At 42.5% G+C, this 18,242-nt stretch overlaps 1 protein-coding gene across 1 annotated transcript in view; it reads right to left on the bottom strand.

Moving 5' to 3' along the window:
• HPGDS (hematopoietic prostaglandin D synthase) overlaps positions 1 to 18,242 on the bottom strand; it is a 28,205-nt gene that overhangs the window by 461 nt on the left and 9,502 nt on the right. Inside the window, exons 2-5 of the mRNA XM_086746280.1 lie at positions 16,592 to 16,733; positions 5,581 to 5,673; positions 3,764 to 3,873; positions 588 to 686 (exon numbers count right to left, since the gene is read on the bottom strand). Coding sequence (XP_086602406.1) covers positions 588 to 686; positions 3,764 to 3,873; positions 5,581 to 5,673; positions 16,592 to 16,724 — 435 coding nt within the window. The 5' untranslated portion in view covers positions 16,725 to 16,733. The remainder of the gene's footprint in view (positions 1 to 587; positions 687 to 3,763; positions 3,874 to 5,580; positions 5,674 to 16,591; positions 16,734 to 18,242) is intronic.

Below are 18,242 nucleotides of genomic sequence, written 5' to 3'. Positions count from 1 at the left end.
TGCAGAAAAGAAACATTGATTGATCTGGTTTGTGTTGTTTTTTTTTTTTTAAAGCCTCACATTACAGAAGTAGCAACTATATGGCAATGCAAGGCTTGACTTGAGTAAAAATTGGTTAAAGCAACCCCTTCCTATAAATATTACTTGCATTATAATATTAATCTTCCCTGGTGAAACTGCTGCATAAAAAGTGTTTTAATCAGTTTCCAAACAGTTTGGGTAAAAAAGGGGATTACATTCTCTTCTTGTCCTATAAATTGAGCAGTGATTAGAAGCTGAGTTCTAAACAATGCCCACCTTCATTGACTAGTATAAAGGCATTTATAATATTTTGTGTCAACGTACTTCTAAAAAGGTTTAGCAAATGCAGATCCTAGTCCTGGTTTGCCTCACTTTTCTAATGGTATGGAAAACAGTTTTCACTTTCCGATTGAGCGACCAGCTGTGTGTACTGGCAAGAACAAAGAATTAAGCGAGTGGGGAGAGTTGTTTCATGGCTGGCACGAAATCCAGAAATTCAACAATAGTCAGTGATTTTATTTTGCTGGCACCATGACTGTAATGAGACAAAAAAAAATTATACTTACGGACTTCCCTACCAGCCAGTTGTTATTCCCCAAGAAAGTATCCAAATCTTTCAGTAGCTCAGGTGCTTTGTTGATAAGGATATCGTCAAATGCTTGTTTCTAGGGGAAGAACGAAACACAAAGATGCACACCAATGCGTTAGCACAGCAGACAGCAAAATGGAATTTCTGAGAGTGTCTCACTTGTGAAAAAGAAAGCTGAAATCTGGAAAAGGTGACAGTGAAATCATGTGGTCTGACCCAAACTTTAGAGCACTCTCAGTTATTTTTGGAAGAAGGAATGTGTTGACATCCAAGTCAGGGTTAATACAGCAAGCAGCAATTATTTAAGATTAGTAAAGAAATGCAGAGGTAACTTATTTGGATACATGTGAAGGGGCAGTATAGAATTCAGGAAAGCAGAGGCAGCTACCCATGAGGTGGGTTAAATGCCCCAAACAGACAGCATTTGTGGCGCAGTGAGCCACAGTGAGTCAGGCCAATTGCTTCCTTGATGAAAACCTGAGAGCTCCTGGATGCTGAGACACTGTGTAGGCGATGCTGCTCATTCTTCTGAGCTAACAGCCACCCAGCCACAGCAAGACAGGAGCTCTGTCATGGATTTGGGAAGAATCCATCTATAAAATATATTCCCAATGTCTCACGGTCATTTCTTGGGGGATTCTTTTGGATGTTATGTTTTCTAGTGTACAGTCTTTCAAATTTCCTGAACCCCTTAAGGTCAGTCTTTCCTGCTGTCAGATGTGGGCCAGTTATTTTTCCTCACCGGCCCTTCTCATGTGAGATGTGGAACCTGGGTTTTGAACTTTTGCTGGGTTTGCTTTTCATCTTTTATGTTAGCAGGTTATTCTCCTTTTTGTCTCAGCAGCAATGAGATTTGAGGTGCTTAAAACATGTTTTTTGAAGGCTGAAGTCTGCACTGAAAGTGTGGGCCTTACTATTTGTATGTTAACAGAGGAGGGGTGAGATTGTGTTCAGGTTAATGAAAAAGAATTAAATTTAGAAGAGGCAGCAGCCTAAACAGTCTGCAAAAATGCAAGCTGAAATAAAATCAGTACTTCTGCAGATGTGTGTGAAGATTTGACATTCTTTTCTGCTGTCTGTTAAGAACTTAGAAACTGAATGTTGGAACTGCAAGTAACAGCCAGAAGTTGACTGTCCAGACAGTTCATATTTCTACCCTGTGCTATAGCATTTTCTTTTTTTAGCTAAGTTCCTTTGCCTTCCTGCAGAAAAAAACCAAAACAACCCCAAACTGTCATGTGATCATGATTGCAATGACCTCCCCCAACTACAGAAGTGTGCAGTCAACTGGTGAAGCTGCTGGGGACACGAGCCGGACCCAGCTCCTGGAGTCGGGACCTATGTGTCTGGAGCCTGGAGCGCTCCGGCAATGCACGCCCAAGCTGTTGCAACATCTAGTATTTTTTGGGGGTGTAGTGAAGGGAGAGTCAGTGCCTGGCCTGGAGGGAGCTTCTATAGGCAGCTTCCACCTCTGCTCCCTTTACCTGCCTTGGTTTTCTCTTTGCTGCCTGCTAGATAGCGTAACACGTGCTTTCGTCTTTCTCTGAGGGATGTGTGTTCCTGCAATCAGTTGTCAGGCCTGAGCAAGTTTTCTGACTTTCCTGTGGGGAAATGACTGAAATCTGGCCTTGGGAGACCATGAGACGCCATTTCTACCACAAGGTGGTGGCAGTGGACCCGCGAGGAGAGAGGGGAACAGGTGACGGTAAGAAAAACCGTAGCGATTCCCAGAAAGTTTCTCCATCTTCCTTGCCCCCAAACCCCTCCCTTGCATGTGTAGAGGCATATAAGGGCTGTCAGTGAACTCTCTTCCCTTTTACATAAATCACTGGAGACATGGTCTGGGTCTGTGTTTCGGAGAAGTGCCGGAGTACGAGCTGGGACGCACGCAGGCGTTATCGGGGGAGCTTCCCTGTGAAGGAGCAGCAGTGCTGTGGCAGTCGTGCTCTTCTGCACTGATATATCAGCAAGGCTGTGGCTGTTCCTCCACGACTGAAAAATCATGAGTCAACCTCCCCTCTCCAAATCAGGAAACTTCAGGACATCACTAGGAGATTAAGGAATTCCCATTTCTGAATACTAAAACCTCCAAATACACTTTCAGAGTTTCCCCTGCAGGATTTCAGAGCACTTTCAAATCATTTCATCACTTCTTAGTGGGTTTGGGCAACATTTTGTACTCTCTGGTTTCTGTAACGAGATACTCTGGTTCATCTGAAATGTACGGAAGGTGGCTGCACTGGTGGTTAACGGTGAGATGTGTTGTTACGCTAGCACTTTCCTAAAAGGGTGAGGCCATCTGCTTGGGTCAGAGTTGTGCGGAGCCATTTGAGCTAACTCACCCATCACCCTCTTCCCCAGCAGCGGATCTGCGTGGTTTTGGGGGTCTGGTGAGAGGGACTGCACTGATGCAAAAAAAAAGAAAAAACCCAAATGTTGTAGGACCTGCCTGTGACCGCATGTTAAGGTAGCTGTGGCAGCAGCTTAGCCTGGCATCAGTATTTGCAGAAGCACAGCAGAGGACCACGGTGGGGCTGCCGGGGTCCGGAGAGCACGGGCGCAGTGACAGGGAGTGATGTGCTACCTCCTCTCTTGCGCAGCGCCCGCTGTCCTCCACTGCCTTGGTAATTGAAAAGCATTTGTCCCTGGCAGCTGATGTTACCAAAGACTGATAATTCCTAAAAACCAAGAAGAAATCAAGATGCAGGAGTGTCAAAAGAAGGTGAGATGGAGCTGCTAATGCCATTGAGTTAGCAGAAAGGGAAAGATTTTAGCTTAGTCTGTCTGTGAGAAGATACAGGTATTGCAAGGTGCCGGCTGGGATGGAAGTGTCCCGTCTTTCCCCTTTGAGGAGCAGTTTGATGTATGCACATATGGCATCCTTGATTCAGGGTGGACTAGTGAGGTGTGGCTCATGATGGCCTCATCATTTCCACCAAGGATGAAAAAAACTTTGCTGAAGGAGGAGGTGGGAGAGAGCAGAAGGCCTTGGCTGGGTCAGCCTGGAGGAAGAAGCACAGAGCTCCTCCAGCTCGGCTTTGGTGAGGTGAGGTGATGGACCCAGGTGTTGACAGAGGGCAGTTTCTCCAGAGATGCTCAGGTACAGAGTCATGTCCTATGTGCTATCTTTGTCTAAATTAGTGATTGTCTTACTCTCACATCCTGGTTTTTCTCTGCCCAAGGGAACAGCGTCATGAAATCATCTATGGTGTCCACAATGGCATCAGCTAGCGCCTGTTCCACAGGTGTCTGACCTGCCAGACCTGTGGGAAGCAAGAATATGAAGGGAGATTAGAGAGAGCATCAGCAGCAATTTCTGGTACCCTAAAAGTAAACTCTGTTCTTTGTGAGCATTGCCATAAACATTCCGTTGCTGCTAACAAGAGGCATTTAACTCCTCGCATCCAGTGCAATCTCATCTGCTTTTGCTTTTTGCCCTCCTCCAGCCTCATACGGTCATCCGAGGCAGTGAGTTGTTCTTTCCGTCACCTGAGCCAATGGCCTGACTACTGCTTCTTTATCCTTCTCTCTGCTCCCAGGACATTCAGTGAGGGTCAGCACTAATTCCTTTCTGTTAATTTTTCCCTGTCCTATCTTTCAGTGTTCTTCTCCATCTCACGATCTTTCCATCTTAGTGAACACAATCTCCTAAAGTGCTTCCGTGAAAGCCCATCTCTCTCTCTCCCTATCCTGCCCGTTCGTCCCCATTTTGAACCTTCTCGTGGCACCCTGCCTCCTTTTAATCACTTCACTGTAATCAGGCACCTTAGCCAACCTTTGGTTTGCTTCCAAACCTGCTTTCCTCCTCTGTTGTCCTTTGAGTTCCCTGCCATCTTCTCGGTACGACTACTTTTTCCCACCTCTCTGTGAAACGCAGACCTGCCTTCACGCTTTCACCTCCTGTGCAGGTTCAGATCATCCTTTGCTTCCTCTCTCACTTCTTGAAGCCTCACCTGGAAGTTCTTCACAGCATGTAAGTATTTAAAGATGCAAGTGATGTCACCATCCCATCTAATCTCTCTGCCAGCTCAGAATTGTTGCCTAAATTTGCTTCAGAGTGCTCTGCCCACTTATTGTGATAATCGCTAATGTTTCCAGAACCTCCTCCTCCTGGTCATCTCTCTGATTTGCCCGGCAGCTCAAAGTTCAGCCCCAGGGGAAGCTGCCCTGAGAGCCTTAGGGAAGCCACAGGCACGCGCTTTCTGTCGTGCAGCAATAGGTGAATATAAAGTTTATGGGCTCGAGAAGTCAGACCAAGCCACAGGTATTGCATGCAGAGGGGAAACTCAATCAGATGTAAGGAGGGAGTATTTCTGCATTTTCCTTTAAGCATGCACACTCACGTGCAAATACACGGCTCAGCCACATGGCTTCAACTCTGAACATCATCGCATTTCACAGTACAGCTGGTTACTTTGCACCCTTTTTTGTCTGCTTTTTTACTTTCTCTGTGACATTTGCATGACTCTAAACCCTGCTGCACAGCATCCTAGAGGATGTGCCCTGCTCTGTTTCTTCTTTCTGTTCTTGGAACGCAGGGGCTGCAGCCGGAGATCTCATCAGGACTGCCATAGCAGCCCCAACCCCAACCCAGCAAGCAAGACTGGCAACAAGTTATGGTAAGGAAGGCCGCTGAACACGGGCCTGCCACCACACAGTGCTCCTTGGTGCTTTTTAAACCGTCACTCTGTGAGCGGCACCTCTGATAGCATCCTATAGAGTCTGCTGCGTTTCTGCGCTCGGCAGCTGGTGCTGGCAGACAAACGACAGATGCAAGGAGAGGCTGATAACCATTTACTGCTCGTGCCTGGGAAAAGCCCCAGTACCAGTACTGCCATGCAGGTGTTGACTTCTGCTGGGTTGGGCTTGGCAAGCTGTTGGCTTGTTTCTGCTTTTGTTGTGCATGTATTTTTCCTCAGCGTTAAAGGTGGGTGCAGAACAGAGCAAGAAAATGGTCAAATATGTGTTACCTGATTCTCTGGCAAGGTATCTTGCTATGGCCAGGCTCTGGTGAATGATAACTCCATCTACTTCCAGAATGGGGATTTTGCCGAATGGGATAGCTTGGAGGAGAAAGAGAAAAAGAAAAAAAAAAACCACAAAAAAGTTACATCACAGCCCTTAACAGCCGGAGTCTGTAATAGTTGCAATTCTACCTCTCAGAGGGTATGCATTGTTACAACACTTAATAGTTTCACAGTATTTCTGTAGGGAAATGCCGGGACTGGGGAAAAAAAAAAAAAGAAACAAGTAAGGTTCAGGATATAACCAGGTCACACTGCAATAAGGCAACTGTAGTGTAGAAACTAGATATTATATGTCCTATTTCCTAGCCTTGTGCTGTAAAGGCTGAATGTGCTCCTACATATACTGAATTCTTTATGCAGGAAAACTTTTCAGTACAATCTTTTTTTTTTTTTTCCTTTTCTTTCCTGCTTTCTCCTCCACAGGAGAGTGACTGCCAAGGTTAGGTAAAGTACTACCAAAGATTTTGTAGTGCAGGATCTGGCCAAGGATTGGGCCAAGACTACAAACGTGCTTTTTCACTTACGCTTGTTTGAAATTCAGAAGCAGTGATTCAGAGAAGTATCTGTAGTTCAGAACTTGCGTTGTGACAAAATGTTTCACTTGACCGTCATCACCAAGAGACAAATAGAGCTTTCACATTGAACCACAAATGCTAAGAAGATACTCAAATTTACTTGACTTGGCTCACATTAAAAAAAATATTCAGTCAGTCACGGGGAAGATGAATCCAGACTTCAAGCATAGGGGAAGACAAACTAAGCAGGCATTATGGATATCTGAGAGTCTGAGATAAGAAATCAACGCTGTACTTCAATAATTAATTTAGTAGTATAATGTACGTGAGAACTTTGGCTGCTGTTTTGCCACATTTTGGAGAAGCTGCTGGCATGATGTCAAATGGGGCTGGGACCTCGGAGCAAAGCTTAAGGTGGGAAAACTGTCGCTTTTAGGGTGGTGGGAACCTGGTGCTGTTGTTGGAGGAACTTTAAATCTCTGCATATAACTCCAAGTACATGATTGCAAGTGCTGATCATAGCCAAATGCTTTGTACCTGATTTTCACCTGGATTACACTTTATGTACGTAAGATGTATGCCCACCTTAAGACTGTCTTGTGCTGTAAAAAGGCAGCAGCGGAAAAGTGAGAGCGTTGGCTACTGGAAACATGCAAGGTGTTTTCAGACCCAGAACTGTCTTTACAGGACTCCTGGAATACCACCTCTATTCTGTAAAGTTTTTTAGTTCTTAGTTAAAAGAGAAAAATAATTAAACTTGATGCATTCATGACCTGTTTCTCAAGATAACTCCATCAATTATGCAATAATGGATGAACACTGCCGTGTGGCTCTGTGGTTTTGCAGGCCTTATGTGAATCACGAGGTACAAGATGTTAGATGTGAAATCTGTATCTGAAAAATGAATTTGGCAGCTGCACGAGACATCCAGGACTCCTCTGTGCGTTTTTTTTTTCTGCATCTGAACACAGTACTAATGATACCCTTTTTTTTTTTTTCTTCTTGAGTTTAGCGTGCTGTGAGGTTAGTATAAATTTTGATGCTGACGACTAGCAGAAGCAAGAGACCACTTCCCCTGAAGGAGTTAACTGGTCATCTTTGGAGGCCCCAGTAGGAGTGCCACTGGGCTGATGCAGCTGTGGCTGGGTCAATGTGAGTAAGCCAGCCTCTGCAGCAACAGCTGTCAGAACACGATGATCGGATGATCGCTCCTCAGCTTGGGAAACTACAATGGCTTCATCTAGAAACCAAACAGACCATTTTCTGCCGTGTTTACATATGAGGAAAAATCTAAAAGCCACAGCTTTGACTGATGTTTCACTTTGCCAGTCCCTACAAGGAAAATGAAATCTGATTTGTTTGTACAGATATATATTTTTTTTTAAGAAACGCTTGATTACAACAAAAGGAGGGAGGCCTCTTTCTGACAGTTGAGGAACATGGATTAAGGTGTGAAAGGCAGCTAGGGCAGAGTGGTAGTGGCCTCTCATGTTCTCTTTCTCAGGAATCTGACCATTTCTGGATTAACTTTTTTTTTTTTCTCCTAGCAGTCCACAGGATTCAAGGAAACTGCTGTTCTTTCCTTGAAAACATGAGTAATGCCTACAAAGTGCTTCCATTGTAACAGATGGTAAATGGGAGATGTTCCTTCCTTTCCTGTGTGTTCAAAATACCATTTGATTTTCTTTCTTTTAAAGGACAGGGAAAGAAATTGTGATTTGAATATAAAAGCAGATTTTTTTTTCCTTGCCGATAGTGTGCATGTATACACACAGTATACACTGTCTACTGTCAGTATCCACTGCCTTTTGTTGAGTATTAAGTTAATAAGCTGTAAATGAATACAATTCGGTGAGGTCTGAAGAAAACACCCTTGTGCTGTGCAGATCATTGCAAAAAGCTGTGATTTCTCCTTGGGTGCGGAGGATGTTATTCTTGCACACCAGAAAGTGTGGCAGATCTCCACACTGCTTTACAGCTGAACAAAGGAGTCAAGGGGCAGAAAATATTTATAGTACATCTCCTCCGTATGGGAGGAGAAGGTATAATGACTTGTAAAGGTGCATTTTCGGTCTGGAAAAATAAAAAAAAAATAGTTTTTGCCTTTCTATTATTATTATTATTATTATTATTATTATTATTATTATTATCCAAAATTAATGTAAAAAATCAATTTTCTAGTAACTTGCAGTTAAATACATTTTTACTCTTTGTGTAAGTTAAAAGAAAAATTTCCTGTAGTGATAAATTCATAGCAGAACCAGGAGATTGATTGTATGCATAAGTTTGACTGCTTTGGGCAGGCATGTGTTCCCTGTGACAACTGGAGACTTTATTTTCCAAGTGGAGAAGAAGGGATTTGTGGATTTGTGTCAAGCAGTTCATCCTAAGAACAGACCCGAAGAGCCTTCCTACTGGGTGCAGTTTGATTGCTGGAGGCAAGGTCGGAGTTTGGCAAATGACCTCAATGTGGCCTCTAGATGCCTTACCAGCAGCTCATTTTTTGAAGCATAGCAAAAAACACAGCCAGCTCATCTACTTAGGGGCTCCAAACTACAATAGAAAACCATCTGTCTGTAGATGAATTTAAGCAGTGTTACCCTTAGACTGATGGATATGTGCTTCTGGGGCTTGCTTTGAGCCTCTTATGGTGCTTTTGGCCCTAGCTCTGCTCATTGACAACGTATGGTCAGTGAACCTCTGGGGATGTCCAAACGTGCCATGTGTACAAGCGTTGCATTAAAACTGCTAACTTTTAAACATTTTTGGTGAAAGGCATGGCTCTTGCAACTCCAGATGAACAAAACACGTAGGTCAGTTCCTGCTAAGCTCCCACATTAGATGAACAAGTGACAGAAGTGGCACATGAAGCTAGAGGGCAAGGGGATCTCATTTGGGTAGAATGAAAGTTGTGGGGGCAAATCATGAAACAACATGCATCAGAGAGCAATTGTGAATGAACAGTTAAGCCAAAGTAGTGCAGACTGGAAGGATGTGCGTGTCACTTTGCTAGTTTTTCTTTAACCTTGATCAGTCGGGGGCTGCTTCGTACTTACGTCAGTTTATACCCTTGTGTATCCATATGGATGTCCTTTCCATGTTTTCCAAAACAATGCTGGCTTGCAAAGTTTCCGACTCCCACTTAAGCAAATACATTTTAAGAAGGAAAACTAGAAAAATCTGTTGTCGTCATAGTACAAACAGCAGCATTTCTCAGGCATGCACAAAATATATGACCTTTCCCTTTTAGTTTCTGCTTGCTTTGTTGCTCATCTGAAGTAGAAGGCACTATGAATGTTTGTGTTGATTTCCAGATTTAGATTGAAAACTCACTGAAAAGAGAAACACGGTTTTTAAAAATCATGCTCTTTGGATAACTAAACCTGTAGTCTTCTTTAATTGAACTTTCATCAGCAAAATCTTTCTTTTCCTATTATCTTGGTTATTCATTGTTTTTAGCATTGCATGCTGGAAAGAAGTCTGCACAGACTTTACACTCCCCATGCAGAAAACCTTGACAGAGGGTGAGTGTAATTTATCAGACTGCTCTGCATTCTCTCTTCTCATTTTAGGAAGGGCTCACTCAAGTATCTGTGCAATGTTTTAAGAGTTGGATAAGTTTCTTTTTAAACATACTTTAATTTTGGTTGGCTTTTGTGACTAGAACTGTGATGTTTATATAGTCTCTGCTGGATACTAAGCAGGGGAGATGAGGCCTGATGTGTGTTAAAAGCAAGGACATCTGTATAAATTGCCTCCATCCCATGAAGTCCCTAAGGGCTGTGATAACTATTCCCATCCTGGCATGCCTATAGGTTCCCACTAGTCTTCAGGCCTTCCCTTTGACCATGAGCTCCTCGCTCATCCTCCTGAGCACGACCCAGCGGATGGTGCTCATGTGGGCCTGTTTCTCTGTCAAGGACAGGGAGAGGAAACACAACACAGAGCTGAACGCAGTTTTGTCCAAGCCTGGCAGCTAGGCTGGTTGGCTGCTGGTGTGGAGAAACCAGAGCTTAGTGCTGTGCTCACCCAGCCAGTGAGGAGCCCCTACAGAGATACAGTTTTTAATTTTCTCCTTCCCTTAGCTCTTTCTTCCTTTTGCACTCAACTTCTTCATTATTCTTCTCCTCCTCATCTCTGTTCTTTCCTCCCCACATTTATCTCGACTTATCTCAGTTTTGCTCCCAGATGTGAGTTCAGGTTCCCCTATTTTGCCCGAGCTGACCTGCTCTTCCCCATGCTTCCTCCTGTCTGTATTGAAAATGTCCACAGCCTGTGTTTAAGCATTTGATTGTTCCTCAAAACCAGAATAATAAAGGGTTTTACAATCAAGCAGCTTAGACTGATGCCACAGTAAGGCAGCTGGATTGGTCAAAGATGGGGGGAAATAAATGTCACAGCCATGCTTTTTACCACAATATTTCTGTTAAAGTAAGTTCTCCTTTGCCTTGAAAGCTAATGGTAACTGCTTTTCCTTTCCATTCATATTTAAATTGGGTCATGAGAAACAAATATATGAAATACTTTGCATCTTCCAATAAGAAGTATACAAAAGATGCATTTTTTTGTAAGGCTGGAAGACGACCAAGGCTCCTGGGAAGTGACTGGCCTGGAGCTGGAGGCATCCAGAAACCGTATCTTCTAGAAAGGGATGACCAGGATGGTGCTCTGATCTAACCTCAGCCCAGCTTTAGTGCTGTAGCTATTACAACTTGTATTCATCTTGGAAGTGATTGCTAAGCCCTACTTTTTCCCCAAAGATAGCTATTTACACATCTTAGCTACAGCTACGTAGCAGCAAGTCACTCAGGAAAGAGGACGACTCCTCCCTTCAGGAGTTCTTGTCAGCTGTCAGGTGCCTCTCAAGATTTATCCATTATCCTGGAAGTATTTTCAGTGCAATAATTAGTCTGTCAAATTTCCTGAGGACCTTTCAAGCACTATTTCACCTCTCCTAAACAGTTTATGGGACGTTTACAGCTGTCAGTGCAATGGAAACATCCTTTGCTCTGACGATAAAAGTCTGTGTAATTACCATTGCTTCAAATTCCCTGAATGAGCCACAGAACAAAACCTGTTACTGCATGCTAGCCTAGTATCTCAAGGAGATCGTAACTTTGTGCATCATTACAGTGGATTTTCTGCTATATCATGACTTATGTCAGTGCAATGATGTTTTTGGAGTCTGTTATGTGGCAATACAAATCTTGAATGAGTCTGTTATGTGACAGTGTATAGACTTTGGTATTGACTATGGTTTAAATAATGGCATGGTCAAGTCAAAGTCTATTCAAAAGGAAACGTAAAATGTGAATTTGTTTACTTATTTAAATAATTATAGACTTACACAGAGTGAAGGGCCACATAAAACTTCTACTTGATATTAATCTGTTTTTAAAAATTCTATGCTAAATCTAGTCAACGCTAATACTTACATACTAGCTTGCTTAAGCTTGTTTATATTATAAACAACTATTACAAACTACAATCCTTGCCTGAAATTAGCAACTGGAAAGTTTACCAAAGACGATCTGATTAGTGACAGAAGGGAAAAAAACGAAATGTTGAGATATAGAAATTTTAATTTCAGAGTGTATAAACTAAATGACATAACTTTTTATGTTATGATATGCCTCCTCATACAAAAATAAGCACCACTTAGGTGTAAACAAAAGGAAGTGAGACAGTATTTCTAGGATAGAGTATTTCCTTATTTGCCTGAAAGACCATTAAGATGACAGCTTCCTGGGGGAAGCTACATGAAAAATGCCAAAACAAACAACAAAAAACATCATACTTTTCAGTTCAGGTCAAAATTAAACTTGCAGCAGCTGCTAGTCTGCTTTCTAAATTGCCTTTCTGCACACTAATCTCAATGCACAAATTTTCTGTTTTCCCATAAATTTTACAGGAGAAGTAAGAAATAAGTATTTTTTTCAGAATAATGACAGTATTTTCTGGTTTATATGATATGGTGATTTGGCTGGGAAGTTGGTGTTTGTTGTAAAACCTTACTTTAATTTTGTGAAAATCGATGAAGCAAAAGTATCCTCTGTGCAGAGATGTGACTCCTTGTGCTCTTAGACAAACTTGAATTCTTTGATTTGTTCCCTTTTTAGCTCAAGAAACACGAAGTGCTCTCCTTGTCCAAACTTCTTCCCTAAGTATTTTTTCTTTACTTTATTTCAGAATACTTGAAATTTTAAAAAAGACGGACATAATATTGTGCTTGCAGACTCTGCAGTCAAAACTAGTTTCAGATCTTTCATAGACAAGTAGGTAAATGCAAACATGGTGTATGCAAGTGTGCTGTAATTCCCTTATCATTGCTAAACACTAACCACCCTTTGGTTTTCACCAGGATGAGACCGACTCTTTTCTTCTTTAACTAGAGCCAATCCAGGCAAAATGACAGAAAAAAAAAAATCCTGAGCTTCAAAAGAAAGATCTGAATACAGAATATGGATGGCAGTAGTGTAGAAGATCTCTCAGAAGAGTGAACTATGCCTTTGTATGCACAGTGCACTGGATGGATCCCCTCATTTCATATTTACCGCTGAACACAGCAGTAACTGAAATTTTTTGGCAAGGATCCTGTTGCCTGCTTCCCTAAGGTCTGGTGCTTTTTCCTCTTCAATCCCTACTTCCACAGAGGGAGCTAAGGCATATTTTGAAAATCAAGGATAGTAGAGAATGCGAATGGTTTGTTTTCCTCATGGTGAATGGTGCATCTCTGCTGTATGCAATATCATTGTAGAGTTAAGACACACAAACACTATATGACCTAGTCACTAGCTCGGAGGCAACCATTTCTTGCGTTGAGTCATGGCCCGCAAAGTCAGTGTTCAGGTACCTCAGAGCACACTGAGGCAGTGGCTATTGGTCTCGTACAGTGTAAGGCTGTTTGCTGCGAATCTCTGTTGCTGCCTTTTATTTAGAGTTTTGCTGAATGATTTGCCCGTGGGAGATTACTTTGTCTGGAAATACCATGAGTAACTATTGCTTCACAAAGGAGGAGGAGGAGGAGGAGGAGGAGGTAGTCATCAGTTAGTTGATCTCCAGGCAATTTCCTTAGCAGCATTACATTGTTATGCATACAAACAAGATACCTTTACTCCTGTTTTATTTGACTAACCTGCCTATTGTCTGCAATGCAGATGCCACTAGTGGCAAATGCCACCGTTACATTGGTGCTTAAGCTAGGATTCAGGGAGCCTTCCAGAAGCAAAGTTTAGCATCCTGGTCTTGAGATGTAATAGCATTTTCAGACATGCATCCAACTATTTCTTTGTAGTTGTATGTTCTCCTGGTCAATTAGCACGATACAGTCCAGTTCACATCTACTGACTGACAGAGTGTTTACAGAAGCCTGAAATTCAAAGAACACTTAGGCCAGCATAAATTTTGCACAGATGATTTCACAAATCTGAAAGAAGCAGCTCACATATTTTACTAAACTTCTTATCTCCTTTGGAATTTCATCCAGGGATCAGTCATAGTAGAGGCTGGTATGAAAGCCCATTATGCAGGAAAAAAGAAAAATCTTAATTAAGCCTTAGTACAGCTGCTAAAAAACTTTTCACATCACAGAATGAGAAACAAAGACATCCAAAAGTTAAATGACTTTACTAACATTCATTAATGCAGTAGGTACAGCTACAAACTGTATGGCTTAGGATTTTTGGGTGCTTCTACTCCCAGTGTTTTGGGGGTAACGGTGTTGCGGTTGAGCATACGCTGTAGTGAACAAGTACCGTACATATAAAGATTCATTGGAAGGTTCATGATGAACCTGAAGAAAAGCATGGGAAGGATTTTCCTGCACTGTTTCTTGTGCTGGCTCAGATGTTGGAGACATAAACACTATTCAAAGAGAGATGCAACGTCTTTACCTTGTCTGACAGATCTGCTGTTGGAACATCTTGTCCTAGGATATGAATGCCTCTGTAGCCTTTAACTCACTACTTAGGATTTGTCTTTTTAATTTGTCTTACTTAAAAAGCAGTATGCAAATCTCTACATAGAATTACACGTTGCTAATATTCTCTGAACTTTTTTTCAGGACATAAGAGGGTGTGTGTACATGTGAATACGTGGTAGTTAAGTATGAAAAAAGCCTATGCAGAGCTTTCCTCAGTTCATTTGAATCCTCAGTTTCACCTTTAGTTTCTGCCCTGCTGCCCTGGAAATTGCAGTGTGTGCTGCTTTTGTTTGCAGGGGGGCTACAGTGGCAGCTCCTGCTAGAAGTTTCCCCTTTGTCCGGTAGACTCAGCTGGGTCTAAGGCAGACCCGCTGCTGGCCAGGGCCGAGCCAATTGATAACACCTCTGTGATAACATATTTAAGAAGGGGAAAATCAATTTTTTAAAAAAGGGAAGGAGTGAATAAGCAGAAGTGAGGGCAGAGAGGGGGAGGCGTGAGCCTTGTGGGCCTTGCAGGCCTCACCCTCTGGCCTCCCGCCAGGTGGTCAACTGGGTCCCACTCGGCCCAGCCTGGCTGCAAGAAGTGGAGAGGAGATGAGATGTGAAGAGAACCTGAGAGGCGTCTGCCTGCCTGTGGTGAAGAATTTCTTGTGAGAGGAATGGCTGCAGACACCAAGGTCAGTGAAGAAGGAGGGAGAGGAGTAATGTGGCTCCTGGCCAAGATTCCCCTGCAGCCTGTGGTGCAGCCCATGGTGAGGCCGGCTGTCCCCCTGCAGCCCATGGAGGCCCACAGAGGAGCAGAGATCCACCTCCAGCCCAGGGAAGACCCCACATTGGGGAAGGTGGATGCCTGAAGGAGGCTGTGGCAGACTGCACCCTATGGAAGAAATTACCCACACCGGAGCAGTTTAATGAAGGACTGTGGCCTGTGGGTGGGACCCCACTCTGGAGCAGGGGAGGAATGTGAGGAGTTCTTCCCCCGAGGAGGAAGGAGCACTGGAAAATGACAAGTGATGAACTGGCTGTAATCCCCATTCCCTCTTCCCCCCTCTGCTGCTTGGAGGCAGAGAAGGAGGTAGAGATAATTGAAATGAAGTTAAGCCTAGGAAGAGGGAGGGGTGGGGGGAGGTTGTGGGATTTTTGTTCTTTTTCTCATTATCCTGCTTTGGTTTTAATAATAAATGAATAGTTTTCCCCAAGTCGAGTCTGTTTTGCCCATAACAGTTACTTGAATGATCTCTCCCTGTCCTTATCTCAAACCTTGAGCTTTTTGTTACATTTTTTCTCCTCCATTCTCTTGGAGGCTGGGGAAAGTAAGTGAAAAACTGTGTAGTTTGGTCCCGAGTGGGGAGAAAAATAAGCTGTACCACATGGTCAACGGGCTTAAGTTCTTACAAAGAAAAAGTTTATGAAGTCAGTCATGCCTAACTGAAAATATTCTGTTTCCACTGCTTCATTTACACTCCTGTGTGTCGGTTGTTAGCCCCTGTTTTCTACATTTGATCACCACAGGTGTCTTCAGTTGCCACTTGGAGAGAGCAGTGCTTCAGTATTTCTCATTCAAGTCACTGCGAACGTATGGGAAAGACCAAATTTAACTACTCTACAAGAACTTGGTAGCCCACTGGCTGGGCTTATTAAATGGTGTGAAAGCCTATCAAGAAACTTTACTTGATTAACAGAAATCACCTTGTGCATTAGTTGTGCCTTTTCCCCAAACTAAAGGCATTATTCTTCATTCTGGATGTGAAAAGTCATAGCCTGTGTAGCAAAACACAGGCCAAATCCATGAAATGAAGAGACAAATATATCTGATTTAATGTCCCAGTCTCCAAATACAAGATCTGTTTCAACTGAACTGAGGCTAATTTAATGAACAGAAATAACAAGTAGCTTTAATAACTGGAAGGAGGTTACTTTAACTAAAAAACAGGAAATAGATGGGGTACAGTAGCCTGCAGAGTCCTCTTGGAAGAGCTGGTAGAGCTTGTTCTGAGGAACAATTCTTTTCTAGCACATCTTTTGATCCTTTTGTTTTCTCTTTGCTATATCAACTGGTTTCTTTTGTTTTCTCTTCTCACTCTCCCTCTCTGAAGACCTTTCTGGTTGCAAAGGAATGCCCTTCTTGACACTTATTTCCAATTTGGCTTTCTAAAACCAGGGTGAAGGCAGTGGTGTGGTCTTTGAGATCATGTCCTCCAAAGAAGCTGAGAAGATTGGCATGCATTTGGTCAGCTTTAGGCAGACAAAAGCTGAACTGAATTGATAAGGAGTAAAAGCTCAGCTGGATGACAGCAGGTAAGTAATTTTAGATTGTCTGAAGATTTGGATCTGGACTTCTGTGAGAGCATCAGGAATGACATTTTGGCTGTCTAGACAATAAAATTCCCATAGGCTTAATTAAAGCCAGAAATTAAATCTATTTTTGCTCCGGAAACATATAGGTACCTCTTCAATTGCTTTGCTTTTTGACAGCATTCCTAGCAGAGCTTTGGATATAAGATCCCATGCTACTTACTTGGTTTGATTTTAGGCCAGTCTGCTGCTTCTATCCTGTGGTCTTCATACTTCTTGCCTGAATAGGCAAACAGGTAGCGGCTGATTTCTGCTCGTCCTCGCAGATTGAAGTATGTCAGCTTGTATTGTGGCATGCTGGATGCCTGAAAGGAAAGACACCTTGTTGCTTTAGATATGAGTAACTGAACTCCTTTTTACAAAAGTGCACCATATGCTTGGTTTTGAAAGACGTGCTTGTACAATGCAAAGGACATATTACACTAAGCCATGACGTATTGTACTTTGCAATCATTGCATTAGTCACACCGTTTCGGTTTGCATTTGTCAGCCACAATATTCAGACATGGACAATGACAGTTAAACCTGCAGTTCCTCCTTGTGTATCTCCAGAAAGATGGCTTGATTTTTTCAGACATGTTAACAGCTTTCAGCTTTCATTTCTTTTTCTTGTGACTCCGAACTCAGGCCATTTTTTCTAAAGTGTTCTTCAGAGTGCAAATCTAAAATCATATAGTGTAACAGAAGATAGTTGCTGTCTTGGCAGCAATTTTGTTCAAGCCTCCCCTGCTCAGCCTCTTGCTTATGGAGGCTTATTAATCCAAGATCAAATCATGAGAATTGCCAAACTGTTGTGATTTTTCTCGTTAACTATTACCCTTGTTGAGCAGGCAATTGACCCAAGTTATTTCAGATGGAAAATTTGCTATGGAAACTAGTCTACACTGTTGTTTTGAGAAAATCATCATCAAATTCTCAGTTTCTTGTACAGAAGCCAAAAGAAAACTTGAAATGACTGTTAGGTTTTCATGTGATTTTGTTGCTTCAGTTCTAGTTAGGAATCATGCAGCAGGAAGGCTCTATTTTTTTCTTGGTCTAACAGGCAACAAAAGAAGATACTCATGAGTTTGATTGTACAACCAGGACGATGCAGGAAAAGTGAACAGCTAAGGCTGCTTTCAACCAAAAGTAAGCTTTTAAACTTTGCACACATAGCACCTTAATAAGAGAGATCTACGAGCTCAGCTGAGGTTTAAATGTACTGGCTAAAGAAAACTAGAACAACCATCCACCTCCTCACCCAAAGAAAAATCCTTTTTCATTCTTGCCTTAAAGTAGACTTTGCATGTCATTTACCATTCTTTAACATCCATCAGATTCAGAATGTCAGTAATAAAGCATGCAACACAGATCATCTGCACTAGGAAAGAAAGGGAGAAAGGGAACATTTTTTTTTTAGTGAGTGAGTGCTACTACATAACCTTGCAATAGAAACAACCTCCTATTTTGTCATCTTGCCTTTGAAAACATATGCTTGAGGGCAGATGTATCATCAGCTTTCACTTTAGAGGGAGAGGCTCTTTGTTCAGAAACTGGGAAAGCTTATATTTAACTCAGCCTGAAAAGAGCAAACTGCCTTTGCCACTTTCTCTTCAAAAGTCAAAACATCTACTTTCTGTCCTCAGAGTAGCAAAGGCAAAAAAAAAATTCACAGCAAGCGAGCACACTGGAGGCTGCTTAATTTGTTGTGAAAGTTACCTGTTCCCCTACAGCACGCAGCAGAGTCAGAAAAGATTATTAGTAAATGGAGGGTTTTCACAGCTGATGGCCAGCAGAGAAGCGAGAGCAGAGACAGAGTTACCAATGGAGAGATC

Source organism: Chlamydotis macqueenii, chromosome 4, assembly GCF_036417535.1.
Source record: "Chlamydotis macqueenii isolate bChlMac1 chromosome 4, bChlMac1.mat, whole genome shotgun sequence".
Lineage (NCBI taxonomy): Eukaryota > Metazoa > Chordata > Aves > Otidiformes > Otididae > Chlamydotis > Chlamydotis macqueenii.
This window is presented reverse-complemented; position numbering and strand designations above follow the sequence as displayed.